This window comes from Scyliorhinus torazame, chromosome 6, assembly GCF_047496885.1.
Source record: "Scyliorhinus torazame isolate Kashiwa2021f chromosome 6, sScyTor2.1, whole genome shotgun sequence".
NCBI lineage: Eukaryota > Metazoa > Chordata > Chondrichthyes > Carcharhiniformes > Scyliorhinidae > Scyliorhinus > Scyliorhinus torazame.
Window position 1 is genome coordinate 112,363,144 of NC_092712.1, and position 24,711 is coordinate 112,387,854.

The 24,711-nt window shown below is 42.5% G+C and overlaps 1 protein-coding gene across 6 annotated transcripts in view; it reads left to right on the plus strand.

Annotated features, from left to right (window-relative positions):
- The window catches only part of cdk14 (cyclin dependent kinase 14), a 935,572-nt gene that overhangs the window by 508,642 nt on the left and 402,219 nt on the right, over positions 1–24,711 (plus strand). For all 6 annotated transcript variants that reach the window (XM_072508685.1, XM_072508686.1, XM_072508684.1 and 3 more), the window contains one exon: positions 16,850–16,970. In XM_072508685.1, coding sequence (XP_072364786.1) covers positions 16,850–16,970 — 121 coding nt within the window. The remainder of the gene's footprint in view (positions 1–16,849; positions 16,971–24,711) is intronic.

The window sequence follows — 24,711 nt, forward strand, 5'->3', positions numbered from 1 at the left end:
CTGGTGAGCCGCGCGGACTTGGCCATGGAGTTCCTTGAGCACTTGCGTAAGGGCTAGAACATAGGTGGTCATTTCTTCAGTCATCTGATGAAACTGAACCCGTCTGGGAACCTGCAGGCTCCAAGGAGTTCTAAGAGGCCTGCCATAAAAAATCTCGGCGGGAGAGAGCCGGGCTGGTCCCGCAGGTGTAACCCGCAGCTGGAAGAGGGCAACGGGGAGCAACTTAAGCCATGTCAGTCCCGTGTCTGCTCTTAATTTTGCCAATTTAGTTTTGAGGGTCTGATTGTGTCTCTCAACCAACCCGGCCGCCTGCGGTCTGTAAGGACAGTGTAACTGCTGGCGTATGCCCAACTGGGAGCAAAACTCCTTGTTAATTTGTCCAATAAAATGAGGCCCATTATCAGAACTTAACTGAGCTGGTATACCGTACCGGGGAATGATTTCTCTCATCAAGACTTTAACCACAGGAGCAGCTTTACTATAGATAGTCGGATACGCCTCGACCCATCTGCTGAACACATCCACAATGACCAAAACATATTTGTAACATTGACACCTTTCCAACTCAATGTAATCCATTTGGAGCGTCTCAAAGGGACCACTGGGCAACGGGGTTTGCCCCTTCCCACAAGGGATACATTTGCCGGTGTTATATTGCTGACAAATCAAACACCGATTACTGATACTTTGGGCCAACCCCTGCATTTTAGGGTGCCACCAAGTGTCAAGCAACAAATCACTAGTCCCTCGAGCCCCACAATGAGTTGCAAAGTGTACACATTCAATGACCCATAAAGCCAGCACATCAGACATACAAGTCTGATGTGCAGGCGTGGTCCATAAAGAGGAAACAGAATCATATGTACAACCTAACCGTTTCCACATTTGTTTATCACTCTCAGGAGCGTCCTCCTGTAACCTTATGACGTCTTGGATGGTTGGCATTGGCTTGTCAGAAGCAGACATATTCATAGTAGATCGTTCGTTTAGTCTGACTTAACATTTTAGGCACCATCACTTGCTGAATTTGTGTGGCTGTGCGCGCTGCACGATCTGCTCGTTCATTACCAATGTCAACTGGGGTTGTACCATTCGTGTGGGCAGCGCATTTAATAACGGAAATCTGCGCGGGCATAAGGAGGGCCTGCAGTAGGTCATTAACTAAACCCCGGTGGGATATTTGACCACACATAATCATGTCAGGTTGTTCTGACGAAATGTCACTCAAATCGCCCCTTATTGTGGTAGTTTCCTGAATCAAGGCTAAACAGTCGTGGCCAGGTGCGTCTTCATGGACAGGGGGACCACTAAGAAAACAGGCTGGATTGATAGTGGTACAGTATTTAAATGTCAGACGTGGATTGTTCAAAAGGTATATCTCATACCTATTCTGACGAGCTGCGGTAAGATGCTGACCATTCGCCCCATATCCCTGGCATGGTACTGGTCATGGACCTGACGTGTAATTTGAGGGCTTACCGAAGCTGACTGTGGCCATAAATGTGGTGATATTGTAACAAAATCGGCTGTACCTTCTTTTCCCGTGACTGTGGCTGTAACCTTGACTGGCCATTCGGTCTCAAGTAATGGCCGGTATTTGTCCTCCAACTCCCTGTTTCGTCCAGTTCTGTCATAGGCCAGGGTAACGTGATGCAGTGACTGTTCAACGTCTAACGTCCACCACTGGGGGGGGTGATAGAAATATAGCACTGTTGTCTCATCCTCCTCTTCGCTGATCCACCCACCCAAAGTCACTATATTGGAGCTCCTGCTGGTAAACTACCATTTCTGCCGCTTGTTGGGGTCGCAGATCATCCTTTTTCATTACATACTCAGTCTTAACCTTTGTAACTGAGCCTCCTTCTTGGCCTACACCCTCCTTCCAGTAAAATCTGACTGCCCTTGCCATCTGGGAAGGGTCGTTCTCTGTCCAATTCATGTTATTACATTTCACAGCAGTAACCACAGAAGGTGGTAGGCAATGCATTAACATAGCACAGTATTGAGGGGAATTCTGACCATTTTGATACAGCAAATCGCCTGACTGCCCCCGGTAGATTTCATTAAAACGCTCCAGAAATTCCTCTGGCTCGTCAATCTTCCTAGGTTTTAGGTCTAAGATAACAGAAAGATTTATGGGCCTTTGAAATGTGCTATTCAACGCATTCAAGATCTGTGTCCTTCTTTTCTCTATTTGCTCTCTTTTTTTTAAAACTTAAAAATGTTTGAAAATTCAAATTGAATTACTGCAACTTGCAAGCTTAGCTCTGATCTCAACTCAGAACTAAATTTACAATTTGCTTAACACAAACTTGTATAACATTTACAACTTAATTATTTCTTTATCTTAACAATTTTTCTTTTAACAAGTTTTTTTTTCTTTTACATACACATAAGTATTAGCAAAATCAACTATCATCTCCAGATTGACACTTTTTAAAATGGTGTCCATGATCTTCTTTAAGTTTCTATTAATCTCCAGATAAAATGAGATAAACCTGATTTCAAGTAAGAAACCTTATTTCAAGTAAGTAAAATTTAAGATTCTGGCAATTTCAATCAATTGCTTTCAAAAATAATAACTTTTATCAAAGAGGTGGAGAAACCCACTGGTTTCCTTTAATTAATTCAAAACGTAACTTTGCTGGTGTTCACTGACTCAAAGGAAAGGTATCCGATTACACTACGGCTGCTGCTGTTATCTCAAAGCCTGAGTGAGAAGCACTGCCTGTTTTCAACTCCGCCTGCTGCTGTTAACCCTTTGAGAGACTTCTGCTTCAACCAATATGCAGCATTCCTCACAATCTCAACTAGACCTCGGAACTTTACAGTCCAAGGAGACAATTTTAGCTTAATCAACTATATATTTAAAACACTCACACATAGAGTTGAACTATCTTCAGATTTAAAAACAGTTATACTGGACTGAACCTTCATTAATGAAGTCACATCAGCCTCTGAACCCATATAATAGACTGAACCTTCATTAATGAAGTCACATCAGCCTCTGAACCCATATAATAGACTGAACCTTCATTATTAAAGTCCCATCAGCCCAAAACCCTAACCCAAGTCGAAACAACAATATGAAATCCCATCAATTAAAGTGCTAATCCCCAGACTGACCTGTGATTTCGTCGAGGCGGTCTTTCTGTGCCAACCGCGAGTGACCAGACTAATCAGACGATACGAAGAGGGGAACAATCAATGCGCGGTCGTTTTCCAGTTCTACATTGAGGGCCCTTTGTTCCCCATCCTCCTGTTCATAATCAGTCTAATTCTGATTTCACAGTTGGATCAGGATCGCCCTGAGAAATCCCGGGTTTCGGCACCAAATGTAGATCCCCAAATTTCTTTCTCTGTCAGTCTGGCCTCAATAAAAGTTGAGATGGATTCGCACGTAAAAAGAAGTTATTTATTTAGCTTGCAAGCTTGATTCATTTCATAGAAATATAAGAGACATCCAGTTTCCTATATCCCAGAAAGCGAATGAACAAAGAAACAAAGGGATCTCTGCAAATCAATTCAAATGGTATCAAGTTTCACATACTCGACAGACATAGGTCAGCCTATGTCCCTCCTGACCTGTTCGATCTATTCTGATTGGCTCACTTCCAATCCCTTTCTCTTGCCCCTATCAATGCAGCATCACTCTCATAGACACACCTCTTCCTGCTTTTTCCATGCGGTCTCAAACCCCTTTGTCCCTAACTGCCAGAATCAAAGTGGCTTATTTCTACATTACATTAACTAGTATCTCTAAAGTAACTATTTTATATCACATTCGTCAATGTCACAGTATTTGGAAAGCAGTGGAAAATCAGACAAAAGTATCATGGATTTATGAAAGGGAAATCATGCTTGACAAATCTACTGGAATTCTTTCAAGTTGTAACTGGTAGAGTTGACCAGGGCGAATGGTGGATGTAGTTTATTTAGACTTTCAGAAGGCTTTTGACAAAATCTCACATAGCAGATGACAATGTAAAGTTAAAGCGCATGGGATTATGGGTAGTGTCTTGAGATGGATAGAAAGCTGGTTAGCAGACAGGAAGCAAAAAGTTGGAATAAATGGGTCTTTTTCCAATTGGTAGGCAGTGACTCGTGAGGTACCCCAGAGATCTGTGCTAGGACCCCAACTGTTCACATTATATATTAACTGTTATGGGCGAGGCGTTTTCAGAACCCCAAAATGTATCATGGAGTTCAACCAACCTCTTACTTTAATGGATTTGTTGCTTTTCCTAGCACATGGCTTTTTCCCTAGATGTGGGATTACAATTATGGATACGTGGCTTTTTAAACACAAAACAGTGTTTATTCCATGAACTCAACTTAACATCTTAAATAAACATTGGATCTCTTAACACCCCTTACTTCAAAGATAACTCAGAAAATATTGCAACAGTAAATAACTTTTTAAAATGTTCCTTCAAACCTCCAAGAGACTTCACCTTTAAATAGTATCACATCAGGTTAAAAGATATATATATTTTCTGTAGAATGGCAGAAATATATTAGCTTGGTTGACTTCAGCTCCAGCACCTTGCTTTCTTCCTGCAAACTGCAAAACTAAACTGCAAAATGGCTGACCTGACCTCAGCCCCACCCACTCTGACATCACTGTTTTCTTAAAGGTACATTGCTTAAACATCCATGTCTTAAAGGGACCCTCACATGACACCTCCCCCAAGAAAAAAAAATAAACCATCAACTTCAAGATGGTTTCATTTTTCACTTTTGCACCATCCACTAAGAAATGCACACAGTAAAAATACTTATACGTTTCACAAAAAAACCCACATGCAAACAGGCATAATAATATAGTCCATTTTTCTTTGCTCTTCTTCCTCCAACCAAAATCCTTCTCGATTGACCGCCTCTTTGAACAAAGTCTCTGCACGATCCATCCATTCCTCTACTCCTCGGTATTTCTCTTTAGAATCAGATACTTTAGTTCAATCTGACCACAGAGTCCCTTGCAATTCTCCAATACAGGAACATTGGTTACCACAGCTTTCAGGCAGTCAAATGCCTGTTGAAAGTCCGCTGTCCCTTGAAATTTTTGACATTTCTTTAGCAAGTCCATCAGTGGAGTAATCACGCCACAAAACGTTTGCACAAATGTTCGATCAAATCCACTCATGCTAAGAAATCGCATTATTTCCCTTCGTCTTGAGGGCATCGGAAACTCCTCAAGGAAAGTGATTTGGGCTTCTCCAAATTCACTTTCGGCTCGGTTCATCACCAAACCCACCACCTGAAGTTGATCGAAGAACTCCATACGATGTTTTAAATGTTCTTTCCATGTCTGGAAGTTGAAAATAAAAGCAGATTGTCCCACTTTCTCAATGCAATCCTTCAATGGTGGGACAGGATGAGAGTCCGTTCTTGTAACTGCATTCACCTTTCTATAGTCCACACAAACCATTGGGTACCGTCTGGTTTAGGTACCATCACTATGGGTGAGCTCCATTGGCTGCAACCCACTTCAATTATGCCATTCTTCAGCATACTCTCAATCTCTCTGTTAACCTGTGCCAATTTTAAAGGATTAAGTCTATATGGATGTTGTTTGATAGGAACAGCATTTCCCACATCTACATCAGATATGGCTATTTTAGTACTTCCTAATTTATCTCTACAAACTTGCCAATGTGATATCAATAACTCTTTCAGGTCAGTTCGTTTTTCCTCTGGAAGGTAACTTAACAATTCATCCCAATTTAATTTGAGGTATGTCAAATTCACAGTCATCTGGATTTGGTTCGTCACTTTGAGTTAGAATCATTAAAGCCTCCTTTCATCTCCTTCCCTTTCAAAGTACCTTTTAAGCATATTCACATGACACACTCGGTGAGTCTTCCTTCTATCTGGTGTTTTTACCACCTAATTTACCTCACTTAATTTCCTTTCAATCTGATACGGTCCACAAAACCTAGCTTTTAAAGGCTCCTCTACCACTGGTAACAACACTAAAACTTTATCCCCACTGGCAAAACTACGAACATTGGATTTCTTGTCTGCTACCCGTTTCATCACATTTTGTGCAACTTTCAAATGTTGTCTTGCCAATTCACTGCTCTATTTAATCGTTCCTTAAAATTTGACACTTAATCCAATAGTGTAATTTCCAATTTCCCACTCACCAATTTTTCCTTAATCAATTTAAGTGGTCCTCTTGTCTCATGACCAAAAATTAGTTCAAAAGGACTAAATTTGGTAGACTCATTAGGTGCGTCCCTAATTGCAAACAATACGAATGGGATTCCTTTATCCCAATCCTCTAGATAATCTTGACAATAAGCCCTCAACATTATCTTTAATGTCTAATGCCACCTTTCTAACGCTCCCTGCGATTCTGGATGGTACACAGTTGATTTAAATTGTTTTATTCCTAAGCTATCCATAACTTCTTTGAATAACTTTGAAGTAAAATTTGATCCTTGATCCGATTGAATTTCTGTGGGTAGTCCATATCTAGTAAAGAATTTAAGTAACTCCTCCACAATCCTTTTAGCTGTAATATTACGTACTGGAATGGCCTCTGGAAACCTAGTAAACACATCCATTATAGTCAAAAGATATTGATTCCCACTTTTTGTTTTAGGAAGCGGTCCTACACAATCGATTAGGACCCTTGTAAAAGGTTCCTCAAATGCTGGAATGGGTATTAAGGGTGCTCGTTTTATCACTGCTTGAGGTTTTCCTATCACTTGACATTAACTGCATCTTTATGTAGTCCAGGCCAATAAAAATGTTTCTGGATTTTAGCTTGAGTTTTCCTTATTCCCAAATGACCTCCCACTGGTACCTCATGTGCAACTCGCAACACCTCCTTTCTATACCCTACCGGCAATACTACTTGATGAACTTCTGCCCACTTTTCATCCGCCTGCATATGTACAGGTCTCCATATTCTCATCAAGACATCATTTTTACGGTAATAACATATACTCTCAGATTCCTCTTCCGTATATGCTTTCTGATATATCCATTTTATTTCTACATCTTTCTATTGTAACTCCGCCAATTTTCCTGAACGAAAAATATCCGCCTCATCCTCCACCTGTTCTTGTTCTTTTTCAACCATCTGATCAAAAATCGTTTCTGATAATTGCACTTCAACTTCATCTTCATTCTTTGATTTCTCCTCTTGTCTTAACCTGTGACTTTGCGACCGTGTTACTACATAATCCGGAAAAATCCCAGGATATTCGTCCTTCAACACTTCAGTTGTGTGATTTTCCACTGGCTTATCAACCACAGTAGGCATCACTCCCACCTGCGATCCAGCTATATCATTACCAAAGATAAACTGTATTCCTGGACAAGCACCGGGCAGCACGGTAGCCTTGTGGATAGCACAATTGCTTCACAGCTCCAGGGTTCCAGGTTCGATTCCGGCTTGGGTCACTGTCTGTGCGGAGTCTGCACGTCCTCCCCGTGTGTGCGTGGGTTTCCTCCGGGTGCTCCGGTTTCCTCCCACAGTCCAAAGATGTGCAGGTTAGGTGGATTGGCCATGATAAATTACCCTTAGTGTCCAAAATTGCCCTTAGTGTTGGGTGGGGTTACTGGGTTATGGGGATAGGGTGGAGGTGTTGACTTTGGGTAGGGTGCTCTTTCCAAGAGCCGGTGCAGACTCGATGGGCCGAATGGCCTCCTTCTGCACTGTAAATTCTAAAAAAAAAAAAAAAAAAAAAAAAAAAAAAAGATAGTTTATCTATTACTTCTACTACCACTTCACCACTCTTCACTGGACTTTCCAACCTTACCTTATATAATGGAACGCTACTCCTCTCACCCTGAATTCCACATATCACCACCTTTTCTGGCAACATTCTTCCCAAACTACATAATTTCTCAACTCTTACCATTAAAGATTGACTAGCTCCCGTATCTCTTAAAATTGTGACTTCTTTACCTGCTCCTCCTGATACACATGAGTAAACTTTACCCACACAAGTAAATGCTTTAAAGACATCTGGCACCTTCTTAACAATTACTTCTTGAACAGGCTGTACAATCGTTTGCACCTCCTTCGCTTCCCTTGGGCTTTCCTTTACCACTCTAACAAACCCCACTGTCTTATCCTGTTTTACCACATCAGCCTTCCCAGTGCTTTTCTTCAACCACCAACACTGTGACTTTACATGGCCTAGTTTATTACAGTGAAAATATTTGAAACTTTTCATTTATTTTTCCACCCTCCTGGATTTCTTTTTTAATCTGAGGTACACTCTCTTTATTGTCTCCCATCAGATCACCTTTACCTTTATCACTTGAGTATTTCTCATGTCCCCAGTTTCTATCCCTCACTGGCTGAAACTGATGTCGGAAACCAATCTTTGATTTATGAACTAATTCATAATCATCTGCCATTTCCGCTGCTAATCTCGCAGTTTTAACCCTCTGTTCTTCCACATGAGTTCTCACTACATGAGGAATTGAATTTCTCTGAGAGCTTCATACGTTTGGTCTATTTTCAAAGCCCTTATCCACCTATCAAAATTACTCTGTTTAAGCCTTTCTAACTCCATGTATGTTTGACCAAATTCTTTCCTTAAATTTCTAAACCTTTGTCTGTTGGCTTCAGGCACTAGTTCATGTGCACCTAAGATGGATTTTTTCATCTCCTCATACGTTCCAGACACCTCCTCTGGTAGTGATGCAAACACTTCACTAGCTCTACCTACCAGCTTTGTTGAATCAGCAACACCCACATGTCCTGTGGCCATTTCATTTGTTTAGCTACCTTCTCAAATGAAATGAAAAAGGCTTTCACTTCCTTTTCGTCAAACCGTGGCAATGCTTGGACATATTTAAATAGATTCCCACCAAGCCTTCGACTATGATGCTCTTTCTCACTATCCTCATCACTATCATCCAACTGTAGGTTTCCCTTTACGTCTGCCAATTTTAACTGATTGTCATGTTTCATGGCCATTTTCTGAAGTCCAAACTCCATCTCTTTATCTTTTACCCTGATCTGTATCTCCCTTTCTTTTTGTTTTTGTTCTGCTAGGGCTATTCTTTCTTTTCTCCTTTTCTTTTTCATCTCTGTCTCTTTCTCTTTCCTCTCTCTCACTCTTGTATGCAAGACACTTTAATTCTTTCTCATGTTCCATTTGTTTAATTTGCAACTGAATTTTTGCCATTTCCAATGAGTCAAACTCTTTCTCAGGCAACTTTAAATGCTTAACCACTGCCATAATTACCTCATCTTTTCGCATTTTATCAGGTAATGTTAACTGCAATGTTCTTGCCAAATCTAACAGTCTGCGTTTCGTTTCTGTCCGTAAAGTACTACGTGTGACATTCTCCAGCCCCAAAAACATCTGAGCCTCTGAAAGAGCCATTGTTCACAACACTCTCCCCACTTAAACTAAAATACCACACCGGAAAAGCAACAATCCTTCCCTGTCTTTAAGTTCACAAAAAACAATCCAATAGATAGACTTTTATCTCCCTCAAGCCCCCAATTGTTATGGGCGAGGCGTTTTCAGAACCCCAAAATGTATCATGGAGTTCAACTAACCTCTTACTTTAATGGATTTGTTGCTTTTCCAAGCACACGGCTTTTTCCCCAGGTGGGGGATTACAATTATGGACACGTGGATTTTTAAACACAAAACACTGTTTATTCCATGAACTCAACTTCACATCTTAAATAAACATTGGATCTCTTAACACCCCTTACTTCAAAGATAACTCAGAAAATATTGCAACAGTAAATAACTCCTTAAAATGTTCCTTCTAACTTCCAAGGGACTGAACAACTTTAAATAGTATCACATCAGGTTAAAGGATATATATATATTATCTGTAGAATGGCAGAGATATATTAGCTTGGTTGACTTCAGCTCCAGCACCTTGCTTTCTTCCTGCAAACTGCAAAACTAAACTGCAAAACAAAACTGCAAAATGGCTGACCTGACCTCCGCCCCACCCACTCTCTGTCATCACTGTTTTCTTAAAGGTACATTGCTTAAACAGCCATACCTTAAAGGTACCCTCACATGACATAACGATTTGGACTAAATATATTTCTCCAAATTTGCAGATGATATAAAGTTGGGTGGGAGCGTACATTCTGAGGTTGCAGAGATGCTTTAGCATTTCATAGATTATCATAGAATTTACAGTGCAGAAGGAGGCCATTCGGCCCGTCGAGCCTGCACCGGCTCTTGGAAAGAGCACCCTACCCAACGTCAACACCTCCACCCTATTCCCATAACCCAGTAACCCCACCCAACACTAAGGGCAATTTTGGACACTAAGGGCAATTTATCATGGCCAATCCACCTAACCTGCACATCTTGGACTGTGGGAGGAAACCGGAGCACCCAGAGGAAATCCCCGCACACACGGGGAGGATGTGCTGACTCCGCACAGACAGTGGCCCAAGCCGGAATCAAACCTGGGACCCTGGAGCTGTGAAGCAATTGTGCTATCCACAATGCTACCGTGCTGCCCATGATTTGAACAGGCTGAGTGAATGGGCATAAGCATGATAGATGCAGTATGATGTGAATAAATATGAGGTTATCCACTTTAGTAGCAAAAATAGGAAGGCAGAATATTATTAGAATGAGTGCAAATTGAGAGAAGTGAAAATTCAGTGAGATCTTGGAACTCCCGTGCAACAGTCGCTGAAAGTAAACGCACAGGTGCAGCAGGCAGTAAAGAAGGCAATGGTATGTTCACCTTCATAGCAAGAGGATTTGAGTATTGGAATTGGGATGTTTTACTGCAATTGTACAGGGTGTTGATGAGCAGAGTATTGTGTGCAGTTTGGGTGTCCTTATCTGAGGAAGGATGTTCTTGCTATGGAGGGAGTGCAGGAAAGGTTCACCAGGCTGATTCTTGGGATAGCCGGACTCTCGTATGAGGAGACACTCAGTTGGTTAGGATTATGTTCATTGGCGAAAAGTGAGGGTGGATCTCATAGAATCTTATAAAATTCTAACCGGATGAGACGGGGTAGATTCAGAAACAATGTTCCCAATGGTGGGATAGTCTAAAACCAAGGGCCGTGGTTTTTAAAAAAAAAAAAATGTATTTTATTTCAAACGTATCAAAATAGGTTACAACTATATAGTCTGTACAAGTTTTTTTTCCCCCTTTTTCAACCCCCCTCCCCCACCCCCTGCGCTTAACAGCCCCCCAAACACGGTCACAAACATCCTCCACCTTTTCTCAAACCCCTCTTCAGAACCCCTTAACTCCTATTTTATCTTCTCCAACCGCAGGAAGCCGTGCAGGTCACTTAACCAAGCTGTTACCCCGGGGGCGATGCCGACTGCCACTCCAGTAAAATCCGCCACCGTGCAGTTAGAGAGGCGAAGGCCACGACTTCGGTCTTCCTCCTTTCCATGAGCTCCGGCTTCTCTGAAACCCACATATCGCCACCAAAGGGTCCGGGTCCACTCTCTCCTCCACTATCCTGGCTAAGACCGCGAACACTCCCGCCCAGAATCTTCCCAATTTTTCACAACCCCAAAACATGTGCTCATGATTCGCTGGCCCCCGCCCACACCTCTCACACTCATCTACTACCCCCTGAAAGAACCCACTCATTCTCGCTTGAGTCATATGCACCCTGTGTACACCTTAAACTGTATCAGGCTCATCCTTGCACAGGAGGAGGTCCCATTTACCCTACGCAGTGCCTCACTCCACACTCCCCAATTGATCTCCCCTCTCCATTTCTCCTTGATCTTCACCACCCGCTTGCTTTCCTACCCCCCTACCCCCCACCCCTCCAGCCACTTGTATTTATCCCCAATTCTTCCCGCCCTTCCACATCCAGAAGCAGCAGTAGCTCCAGCAGGGTGTATCCCGGCAACCTAGGAAACCCCCTCCAGACCTTTCGCGCAAAGTCCCTAACCTGTAGATACCTGAACTCACTCCCCATCGGCAGCTCTATCCTCTCTCTTATCTACTCCAGACTGCCGAACCCTTCCTCCAAATACAGGTCCCTCACCATGGCCAGCCCACTTCACTCCACCTCCTGTATACACTATCCATCCCCCCCAGCTCAAACCCATGTTTCTAGCACAGCGGCGTTAGCACTGGCATCCCTTCCATCCTAAAATGCCCCCTCAACTGATTCCATATCTTCACCGTGGACTGCACCACAGGGCTCCCTGAATACTTACTCTGAGCCATTGGCAATGCTGCTGTCACCATAGCCCTCAAACTAGACCCCTTACAATATTCCTCCTCCACCCTAACCACTCTACTCCTTTTCCTTCCCACCATCGCCGCATCTTATGCACATTTGCTGCCCAATAATAATGAAGCAAGTTCGGCAATGCCAACCCCACCTGCTGCCTCTGCTTCTGTAGCAGGGTCCTCCCGACCCTCGGCACCTTCCCTGCCCATACAGAATCTGAAATAAACGTGTCCAATTTCCGAAAAAAGGCCTTTGGTATGAAGATCAGGAGAGCCTGAAAAATAAACAAGAATCTCGGCAAAATATACATTTTCACCACTTGGATCCTCTCCGCCAGCATCAACTGCAGTATATCCCACCTCTTAAGATCCTCCTTGGCTTCCTCCACCAGCTTCATTAAGTTCCACACCAGGGGCCATAGTTTGAAGAGAAGGATAAATCTTTTTGGACTGAGATGAAGAGAAAATTCTTCACCCAGAGAGTGTGAATTTGTGGAACTCACTACCACAGAAAGTAGTTGAGGCCAAAACTTTGTGTGATTTCAAGAAGAAAATCTATTTTCTCTGTGTGTTTCTATGTGATCCCAAGAGGCCTGCACAATGAGTGCGAGATTCCATAGCTAAGAAAATAATTAGTTTTTTTTTTAAACTCCTTCAGGGTAGCTCCCAGTCAATGGGCCAACCATGTGGTCAGGTGACTTGTAGCAGCCACCTGTTTTGATTCTACACATAGTCAATTAAAATAAGTAACAATAATAACATTTTAAGCATAAGTATTGGATTTATTTTCAATTCGTCAGAACCCCAGAAGATATTGAATTATAATTGTTGTGCTATTGGAATAATGATGTGCCATGGACTCCGAATCAAGTAAAATTAGGTTAAACAAAACCAGGATATGAAAAGAAAAGCTGCTATCAGTAATGGTGTTCATGAAGCTGTATGACTGAACTAGTTGGTCTTTTAAGACACTGATGTCAAGTTCTTTAGGGAAGAAAATCCGCTATTCTTATCTGATCTGGACTATTTATATAACAAGGTGATTATTTCCTAACTTCCCTCAAAGGTGACCTGCAAGATACTCAGTCTGTTCTGATGAAAAGCTGTCTCTCTCGCTCTCTCTCACGTGCTCTTTCCCCAGATGCTGTCCAACCTGCTGAGTATTTCTAAAAGTTTCTGTTGTGTGATCAGTTGCCTCCACCTTTTCAGGGAAACTAAGGATGAGCAATGAATGCTGACCTTTCCAGCATCCCTTGAGAATGAACGAGTGATTTCATCTTTCTACTATTTTTGAGGGGGAAAATAGTACCTAACTGAACTCCACGGCACTTTTCTCCCACAACATGTTGTTACCTGGGGCGTCATTCTCCGACCCCCCGCCGGGAATCCCGCCCCCGCCCCCGCCGAAGTCTCCGGTACCGGAGATTGGGCGGGGGCGGGAATCGGGCCGCGCCGGTTGGCGGGACCCCCCGTTGGATTCTCCGGCCCGGATGGGCCGAAGTCCCGCCCAGAAATTGCCTGTCCCGCCGGCGTAAATCAAACCTGGTATTTACCGGCGGGACCAGGTGGCGTGGGCGGGCTCCGGGGTCCTGGGGGGGGGGGGGCACGGGGCGATCTGACCCCGGGGGGTGCCTGTGCCGTGGGGGCACTCTTTCCCTTCCGCCTCCGCCACGGCCTCCACCATGGCGGAGGCAGAAGAGACTCTCCCCACTGCGCATGCGCGGGAAACTGACAGCGGCCGCTGACGCTCCCGCGCATGCGCCGGGAAACTGTCAGCGGCCGCTGACGCTCCCGCGCATGCGCCGCATTTCCGCGCCAGCTGGCGGGGCAACAAACGCTATTTCCGCCAGCTGGCGGGGCGGAAATCCCTCCGGCGTCGGCCTAGCCCCTCAATGTTGGGGCTAGGCCGCCAAAGATGCGGAGCATTCCGCACCTTTGGGCCGGCGCGATGCCCGTCTGATTGGCGCCGTGTTTGGCGCCAGTCGGCGGACACCGCGCCGTTGGGGGAGAATATGGCCCCTGATCTCTAATAACAAATCGGGTTATTTTATCTTTCAAATGCTCCAAGTAAAATCCTTCTATAAAAGTGCTAAACCTCACTCTTCTTAGTTGTATCATTTTTTTTCAAAGATTATTGTGCTGGAACAGGGGTAGTTTTAAATAATTTTTTTTTTTGTATTTGTGGGTATTATAAATAATGCACAACTTTAAGTTTAATATTATGTTTCTGAATTTGGCAGGTTCAATAACTGAAGTTTTGTTTAGATTCCTGCATGGTACTGAGTGTTTACGACCTAAAATCAAACCGGGTTTAAAGAAAAATGAGAGTTGCTCAGCAACCAGGGACACAAGCAACTTCTGAATTAGCTGTAAGCTAGAGCCAAGAGAAGTTGGACACAAAACTGGGCACTGCAGAGAGCAAAAAATAGTACCAGACACCAGGGAGTGGGAACAAAAGAATGTCCCAGGAAGACAGTTGTTCAGGAAAATTAAGATAAAGGGCAAAGAAAGGGCTCTAAATTAAAGACACTGCTGCACAAAGCAGATTTAAAATTGGCGAGAAAGAAGCCAGACATCTGAGGCGATCCTAAAGCTGTTGACATCCTGAAGCAGTTATGTTTTGTTCGTATGGCTGGGTACCTGAGAGGTGTCATGGAGGCTTGCATGCACGTGGCGACTCAGGGCAGGGAATACCAAAAGGTGCGGTTGAAACCCTGGAGGTGGACCCCTTGGTGAGGGCACCTGAGAGAGAGGTTCTTTGGGGAGAATATTCCAAGCATGTTGTACCAGAGTGGATTTTGGAAACCCTCATGTGAAAAGGTATCCGAGAGAGAGATTCTTTGGGAGAAGATTCCGAGGCGTTTTCCCAGAGTGCAGTTTAAAACACTCATGTGAAAAGCCATCCGAGAGAAGACGTTGTCCGGAATAGATCCCAAGGCGAGTTCCTTGAGAGTGGAATTTTGAAATCTTTGTTTAAAAACCAGAGTTTCAATGAGACTGGTTGGCTCACAGGAGGGAGAGGGGTGGGGGGGGGGGGGGGGGGGTGGGGGTGGGGGGGGGGGGGGGGGGGGAGGGGGGAAAGAGATGGGTGGGGGGGGGGAGAAAGAGATGGGAGGGGAGGGGGGCGGGGGGAAAGAAGGAAGGGGAAGGAGAATTGGAAAATAAATCCACAGAAGTTGTTTTGGTGACATCTTTGTTGCTGCATTTCAGGATGTGGTGTGCCTGACCGCAGTTCATAGAATCATAGAATTTACAGTGCAGAAGGAGGCCATTCAGCCCATTGAGTCTGCATCGGACCTTGGAAAGAGCACCCTACTTAAGCCCACCCTATCCCTGGAACCCAATAACCCCACCTAACCTTTTGGACACAAAGGGGCAATTTAGCATGGCCAATCCACCTAACCTGCATATCTTTAAACTGTGGGAGGAAACCGGAGCACCAGGAGGAAACCCACGCAGAGACGTGGAGAAAGTACAAACTCCACACAGACAGTGACCTGAGGCCGGAATTGAACCCGGGTTGGTGGCGCTGTGAGACAGCAGTGCTGACCACTGTGCCACCGTGCCGTCCCACATGGCCAATTGGTTTACATTGACTGTGTATTTAGTGAGAGTATTGGAGAAGAAGATACATGTATCCAAAATAGTTGGTTTGCTAAAGTCAGCCATGAATTTTTCCACCCACATTTTGGCAGCTGGCTTAGTAGCGCTATAGCCTATGTTCCATGTATATAGTTATCAGCTCTCATGTCCGTTTCTTGTGTTTTAGAACTGCAAAATTGAAGGTACAAATCTTACAGTAAATGTTTAAATAAATACTTCAGTATATTGATTGCTGTGATTTACCTTCTGGCTCATAAAGACAGTCCTAGTTTGTGCACTGCAGCTCTGCCAGTGTCAGTTTAATCCAGAATATTTGTCAGGAACCAAACGTGCTTTGAGTTGAATTTTACAATAATTTTAACTGTACTAAAATAGTTTATAAATTTTATAAACTAGTTGTTTGACAATTTTTTGTTTTCATTTTATTAACCAGTGTTGTAAATGTTTTTCACAGCAATAAGACACATGGGAACTTATTGTTATTTTATTATTCAGACACAATTAATAATTAAACAGTCTGGGTTTACATATGCTCATTCAGTTAAAACATATAATTTTGTCAAGTTTATGGATGTACCTCTTTAAGGGGTTGGGAAGCAAATTATTTTCACTTGGACAGAACAGTACTACAAAGAAATGTTTTGTTCAGAAATAAGGCCCGAGCTCTTAACCAATACTTAATTAGTGTTCTAAGACAAAAAATGCTGGAAAATCTCAGCAGGTCTGACAGCATCTGTGCAGAGAGAACAGAGCTAACATTTCAAATCTGAATGACTCTTCGTCAGAGCTAGCTGCTTCAAATTCCAGAATCTGCAGTAATTTGCTTTTAACAAGTGTTTCCTTTTTATAATCCAAATGTATGAGAAAAATATTTATTTAAAAATATGAAATAAACATGTTGTATAATGACAGAACAGTGTGCGAGTGTCTCAATGTTGAGTAAAACAATAGAGGAAGTCCCATTTTAAAAACAGTGCCTGGTTATAATCAGAGGGCTTGAGAATTTTTGGAGCTCTTTGTTTGAGGGCAAAACTCACATTTTAACATTTGATCTTCATTCTGTTTTCAGGACTTGCCCGAGCCAAGTCAGTACCCAGCCATACGTATTCCAATGAGGTGGTTACCCTGTGGTACAGACCTCCAGATGTTCTCCTGGGTTCTACAGAGTACTCTACCTGCCTTGACATGTGGTAGGTACAATTTCCTGCACATATGTAATATGTTTAATTTTTGTTTTGCATTTTGTGCTGGCAAGTTAGCATTAAATTTGGAACTAAATCCAGAGGTGAGGGTGTGCATAAAGTGGATTATGGAATTAATACTCAGTAGGCTTTACATTTATTACAACTACATTACAGATGGATTGGAGAACCAAAGAACGTTCTATTATTCTATTTTATTTGTCGTCATTATGCTTAAATTGCTGCAAAGTTTGTCTGGTCAAATGCCAAGAAATGTTTAAAATAATCTTGTGAAATACATTTATGTTATAATGAACAGCGAAAGATTTATCATTGAGCTTGTAGATGCTTGTTTCCATTTTTCAGGCATTTATCTTTTTAAAATAATATTCTAATATTTTGCAGTTATGTCTAACATTTTTAGCAATAGTATGTGAAGGCTAGAAGCATGTATTGTACAAGTCTTGGGAGGAGATTGCAAGTGAATATATGATGGTGTGAAAGAGTATTCAAGTCTTGTGGCATTAGTACATTGCACCAGCTGTTAAATCTGCAATTAGTGACTGCTGGGAAATGTTGGGCACCCGAAGGAAAATGGCTAGAGGATACTTTTGTACTTCATTGGTTGATTCAGTGATTTGAGAAAGTAACTAATGACTAATGCTCCCCAGCTAATAAGTACAGACCAATCAATTAGAATGTTATATTTGGAGAAAAAGCAATTTTGAAGCAAAAGTGGTGAAAAGTTAGACAAGTGCAGATATATCATCAGTTTCTCCCTTTTGGGGTCTATTATTTCTTTGCTTCCTCTCTTGTGAAGCTATCCAATAAGATTGAGTGCTGTTGAATGCTCTATTGCATCTGCTGCACTCTACCCAGAGTGGGTAGGAGCACGGATACAGGAGAAATCCCAGGTTCAAATGCCCAGATTTGTGTCTGTACACAGTATTGGGATTTTTCCAGCTGGTGTAATGCAGGATGAGATTAATGTTTAAATGTTGGATACATTGCCTGAAGGCTCCTCGTTTGCCATTTTCACTGAGTGGTGTGATGGTATTTTCCCCCATGCACTAAATTAATTTTGCATAATATCAGCATTTCCTTGCCTGACTCCTGCTCTACAGCAGACCCAGAATCTCCCTTTTATGTTTTGTGTTCTTACAATTATGTAAGTTGGTGATGCGCACACATAAGATCCATCAAGCAGTTTACATCTGTGCACAAATCCAGAATGTTTACAGATGTTTTGTGGTTTAAAAATTCCCATGCTGACTGCATACCACATCACCATGTCTTGTGCTGTCATTAACTCATTTCCTCTTGACTCAACACACTAATTTCTTTTGCCTCCTGTAAAGCATTCAAAATATACGATGAGAGTAAACTGGGAAGAGACAAAAAGAAGGATGTTGGAAGGAACAAACAAACTGAGTCTTTTGAGACTGTATCGCACTTCAACAAAAATAGTTTATTATTCAACATGCATGAGGGGGAGCAGGACTCAGGGCTGCAATTCCAGCTTCTGAGCTACTCTGCCCCTCAAAAGTTCTTGCACATTCTTATACCTTTTGAGTTACAAAGCATTACATTTACATTAGGTCATCATATTGTTACTTTGAATTTGTTACAGCTCTGTTCTGATCACATTGTGCGATTCCATTGTCTTTTGTGCTTTACCCTTAATCGTTTTCTGGACATCTTGGGCAGCACGGTAGCACATGTGGCTCGCACTGTGGCTTCACAGCATCAGGCTCCCAGGTTCGATTCCCTGCTGGATCACTCTGTGTGGTGTCTGCACATTCCCCCCGTGTCTGCGTTGGTTTCCTCCCGGGTGCTCCGGTTTTCTCCCACAGTCTAAAGGTGTGCAGGTTAGGTGGATTGGCCATGCTAAATTGTCCTTAGTGTCCAAAAAGGTTAGAAGGGGTTATTGGGATAGGGTGGAAGAGAAGGTGCAGACTCAATGGGCCGAATGGCCTGCTTCTGCTCTGTATGTTCTATCTTCTGTCTACCTATTTACAATATCAAAGTGTTGTGTTTATCAAACCAATTTCGATGGTGTGTTAATTGTCCCAATTTTCCTGATACTTGATTATTTCCCAGAGGCACAATGACTCCTCCAGACATTGTGAAGTTTTGTTAAGCGGTATCGATTTTCTTACTGTAGCTTCGGAAAGATCTCATCTGGGGTGCAACTGTGTAGTGCTGTCTGGGATGTGGTAATTTGTTGTGTCTGTCCACAGTGCGTGTGGATACTACAGCCAGGCTGTCTGTTTAACCCTATCCATTCATTCCGCTCCTGCTGCTGCCCACACTCTCTGGGTTCACCCTACTACAAAGCAAGTAATAAGGAAGAGATTAACTAAACAAAAAGTCTGGGCCGCTTACAGATTGAAATAGAAGAATCTATAATGGAGAATAAGAAAACGACAGAGGCAGTGAACAAATACTTTGAATCAGCCTTCACTTTTGAAGACAGAAGAAATATTTTGAAAATCCTGGGCAATCAAGGATGGAACTTGTGGGTATTATAATTAGTAATGCAAAACAAGTAAAGATTCTCAACTGCAGGAACCCAATCTTTATAAGGTTTATTCATTAATGATCAAACTACAGGAATGTATCCAACAAGATTTGGAACCCACCTCTAACTGCTTAATCAGGTATTAATGAGGTACTAATAGCCCTCTACCCACACCCCAGAATATCAAACATTTGTAGTTGCAGGACGGGCCCCCCTGCAATTTAGCTGGCATGTCCCAGGAACCCCAACCCTGCAGCAGCCACCTTGCCCTTTGCAGAATGCCAACATAACATGATCTCTGGATCCAGACATCTCTCCCTCGATTGAAAGAGATCCGTCAGACAATGGGCTGGGAAACCAAACAAACAGGAAATTAACTGAAAATGCATCCTGCTGGCAGGGGTCAAGCTGTCGGCACAATTCTGGGCAAGCGTGAAAGAAGGAGTACTGCAGGTAGAGGATTGGAGCAGGAGTAGGCCATTCAGCTCGTAGAGTCTGCACCACCATTCAATTAGATCATGGCTGATCATCTACCTTAACACCATTTTCTACACTGTCCCTATATCCCTGGAAATCTTTAATAACTAGAAATCTACCAATTTCTGTCTTGATGTACTCAATGACTGAGCCTTCACAGCCCTCTGGGATAGAGACTTCAAAGATTCGGAAGAATAAATCCCTCCTCATCTCCGTTCTATATCGCCTCCCTCTTATTCTGAGGCTGTGTCTCTTGGTTCTACAACCAGGTCCTTTGGACAATCAACACTTGCCAATCCCTCACCATTTAAGAAATGCTTTGCAATTCTGCTTTTCTTACCAAAGTGGATAATTTCACACTTTTCCCTATAGTTATCCATCGGCCATGTTCTTGCCCATTCACTTGGCTAGTCAAAACCTCCTGGAAGCCTCTTTGCATCCTCCTGACAACTCGCAACCCCACCAAGTTTTATGTCATCAGCAAACTTGGCAATGTTACATTTTGTCCCCACATCCAAATCATTGATATAGGTTGTGAATAGCAAGGGGCGCAAGCACTGATCCTTGCAGTACCCCACTAGCTACAGCGGCCAACATGAGAATGACCTGCATATTCCTACTGTTTTCTGTCCATTAACAATCATCAATCAATGTCAGTATATTACGTACAATCCCATGTGCTCTGATTTTGCTTTCTGACCCTTTGTGTGGAACGTTATCGAAAACCTTTTGAAAATACAAATGCATCACTTCCACTGGTTTGCCCATATCTATTCTGCTAGTTACATTCTCAAAAAACAACAGATTTGTCAAACAGGATTTCCGTTTCATAAATTCATGTTGACTCTGCCCAATCGTACCATTATTCCCTAAGTATCCAGTTATCACATCCTTTATAATAGAGAGTAACATTTTCACTATTGCTCTTGTCAACACTAAAACCATTAGTCTTGGGGTAGCATGGCGGCATTGTGGTTAGCACAGTTGCTGCACAGCTCCAGAATCCCAGGTTCGATTCCCGGCTTGGGTCACTGTCTGTGCGGAGTCTGCACATTCTCTCCGTGTCTGCGTGGGTTTCCTCCGGGTGCTCCGGTTTTCTCCAACAGTCCAAAGATGTGCAGGATAGGTGGATTGGTCATGTGTTCAAAATTGCCCTTAGTGTTCAAAAAGTTTGAGTGGGGTTAATGGCTTACGGGGAGGGTGTGGGCTTGGGTAGGGTGCTCCTTCCAAGGGCCAGTGCAGACTTGATGGGCCGAATGGCCTCCTTCTGCACTGTACATTCTATGTATATGCCTATGTAGTCTTGCATATGTTATGGCCAAATGTTAGAATCTATAACTGGCCACATAGTTAGCCAGCATTTAGCAATGTATGGGTGAACCAACTATATTCAACAGCAATTGCGAAAGGAAAGCTGCGGCTACTAAATTCAAGAGTTTTTTTTCAATAAAATGAACAGTTGGGTAATGGATAAGACACTAAGGTCAAGCTGAGTGGCATAATGGTAATGTCATTCAACTGGGGACCCAGAGACCCAGGCTAATGCTCTGGTGAAATGGGTTCAAATCTCACTATGGTAGCTGGTGGAATTTACATTCAATTAAAATCTGGAATCGAAACAACGGTAGTCATGCAGCTATCATTCACTGCCATAACAGAAATCCCATCTATTTTAATAAATGCCCTTTAGATTTATGAAGAGTAAATCGTGTTTGACTAATTTGCTCGAGTTCTTTGAAGATGTAATAAGCTGAGTGGATAATGGAGATCCTGTTGATGTTGTATATCTGGACTTCCTGAAGGTGTTTGATAAAATGCCACAGAGAAGGTGAATACACAAGCTTAGACCACACAAGGTTAGGGGTAATTTATTCGCTTGGATAGAAGACTGGCTGACGGACAGAAGACAGAGTCAGGGTAAATGGGTCCTTTTTGGATGGCAAGATGTAACTAGTGAGGTGCCACAGTGTTCAGCCATTGGGGCCCCAATTATGTACCATCTTTATTAACTATTTGGATCCAGGGATAGAAGGTTCTAAAGTCAAATTTGCAGATGATACTAAAATCGGTGGGACAGTAAGTTGCAATGAGGAAATAACCTTACAAATGGACATAGATAGGTTAAGTGGGTGAGCCAAAATGTGGCAGATAGATTTTAATGTGGCATATAGAGTTTGACGTGGATGAGTGTGAGGTCATCCATTTTGGTCAGGAAAACGGAAAAACAACTTATTATCTTACTTGGGGGTGACTTTGGGGTGCTCCAGTGCAGAGGGATCTGGGTGTCCTTGTGCATGAGTCGCAGAAAACTAGCATGCAGGTGCAGCAGATGTTAACTGCGAAACAGACAAATCAGTCCTCACAACACGCTTGATTTAATACAGCTGTATTTAACTCATTAAGGCTTTAGTTGTGTTAATTTAAACAGTTACGCGAGTTTCAAGACTCACAACTTGAACTAAACATATCACCCAAAAGAGAGAGCTTAGCCAGGCTCTCTCTGGAGGGTGTGGGCTGAGAGTTTCCAAACTCTCAGGTCTTGTCTTGCGAATGTTGATCCGAGGGTTATCGCTGCTGAAATCTCAGAAGTCCCTGCTTTTTATAAGGTTCTAATTTTTAATTTATAGTTCATTCGTACAAACAATCCTTTAGCACATATGCACCATTCACTCCTTGTTTTCGATGTTTCAAAACAGTCTTATCAGTCCAGTTGCAAAATGTTGTTTTTTGTTTCACGTGAAATGCATTCTGTTCATACACACAAGTCTGTTGGCCTATTTTACCATCATGCCTCACTGTTAGCCTATTTTAACTTTATGCCTCATGGCACAATGTTAGCCACTGTCCTCAATCTTAGTTTAAAGATTTAAGGAGGTATTGTTTTAATTGTTATCAGGAAGTAGGTGATGTTAGCTATGCCACAAATAGTGTTCTGAGTGAACAGCTCATTTTCAGATATTGTTGAGCTTATTAAATGTATTTGAAGCTGTACCCATTCAACTGAGTGATGAATATTGCCCTGCACTGCTGGCGTAGAACTTATAGATCTTGTAGATCTTGGAGACATTTAAGGAACCAGGAGAGCCATTTATTGCAAAATACTTGTAGCTGTATTAGTGTGGCTGGTTCAGTTCAGCTTCTGGTCAGTGGTGAACCCACAATGTTGATGGTCAGGTTGGAATGACTGAGCTTTCTGTTGTTTAATATGGACAATACCTGACACAAAGATGACCATCTCCTAACACTTGGGTGACGAGCAGGTTCTCTTTTACTTGTCAGCCCAGGCTGGGTGTTATCTGGATGGCATGGTCTGCTCCATAACATCATTACAAGAGAGAAGCAGGCCATTTGGCCCATTGAGTCCATGTCAGCCCTCTGTAGAGCAGCCCAGTTAGTCCCATTTCCCCTGCTGTATCCTCAGTCCTTAAGTGCTCATCCAATTTCCTTCCGAAATTAAGTCCCACCTTCCAACACCTTTGTAGACAGCAAATTCCAGGTCACTGTCATGCACTGCATTAAAATAAATTCTCCAACTCCCCACACCCCAATAACTTCTCTTGCTCCAAACCTTACGTTTATGTGTCCTAATCCTTGTTGCAGGTATTTTTTTTTTAGAGAAGTTGAGTTCTGTGCAATTATTAGAAAACAAGCCTATAACTCAACTGCAATATGGTTAAATTTGTCCCACCCTGCCCCCTTTCCCTCCCTGTCCCCTTTCCTTTACATTGTACTTGGGCATCAAGCAATCCTTTGGTGCATAGCAGAGAGAAATTGCTGCAGTATCTTAATAATTATACGTACTTACTCTATTTTAATATAAATTTATTTAATTATCTACTTTGGAAATGATTTTCTCATTATCCACCTTCCTAAATCACTCAGTGCTACCAGTACTGCTGTGCAAGTTACATGTTGAGAAATGTATAAAAATATCCAAGGAGACTTGAGCACTGATCATCTTTCATCTCCTTCCTCCTTGTATGGAATTTTCTACATTCCTCTGCACCTGAATGGGGTGCAACAACTCGCCATATAAATAATTGAGGGCATAAACCTGTGTCATACTTCTGTACTGTGATCTGAGTCTTCACGATTAAAAACAGGATCATGCGCAGCGATATTTTCAGTTACTTTTCTATTCCTGCCTTTTCGGTGGGGGAGCAATTGAGTTCGGCTTTAGAACATGTGGTGTTATGGATATTTTGTAATGTCAAGAAGACTGAAAGAATTATTCCAAGTTCAGCTGTAAGTTCCAAGTCTGTAATAGGGGAAGTGTGAATTCAGGTTTTGAACACAAGAAGTGATTTATTTTCTTCTGCCTTCCCCTAACATTGTGCTAATAAAAGTAAATGATGTGTGGCAATTTAATCAATAGTTCCTCCTTTGTTTAAGAATTGGATTCATTTTAACTCCTATAATCCCATTTGTGTTTTAGAATTACTCAAGGGGGCTCTTAATGGTTTACTCTGCACACATTACTAAGTACAAATTACAGTAATGATTTTTCTTCTTGACATTCAATTAAAAGTGCTGAGAATTTGATGTTTCTTTTCTAATTTATTTTACTATTGGACAGTAAGGGGTACCATACTTTGTTTTGCTTCTGTGCCTTTAAATAAAAGCTATTGTATTGTTTAAAATGTCACATTTTGTCTTTCCTTTCTGCCAAGTACTTGTACTTGAGCATTTTAGAAATTTATGGGCAGCACAGTGGCTCAGTGAGCAGCACTGCTGCCTCACGGCGCCGTGGTC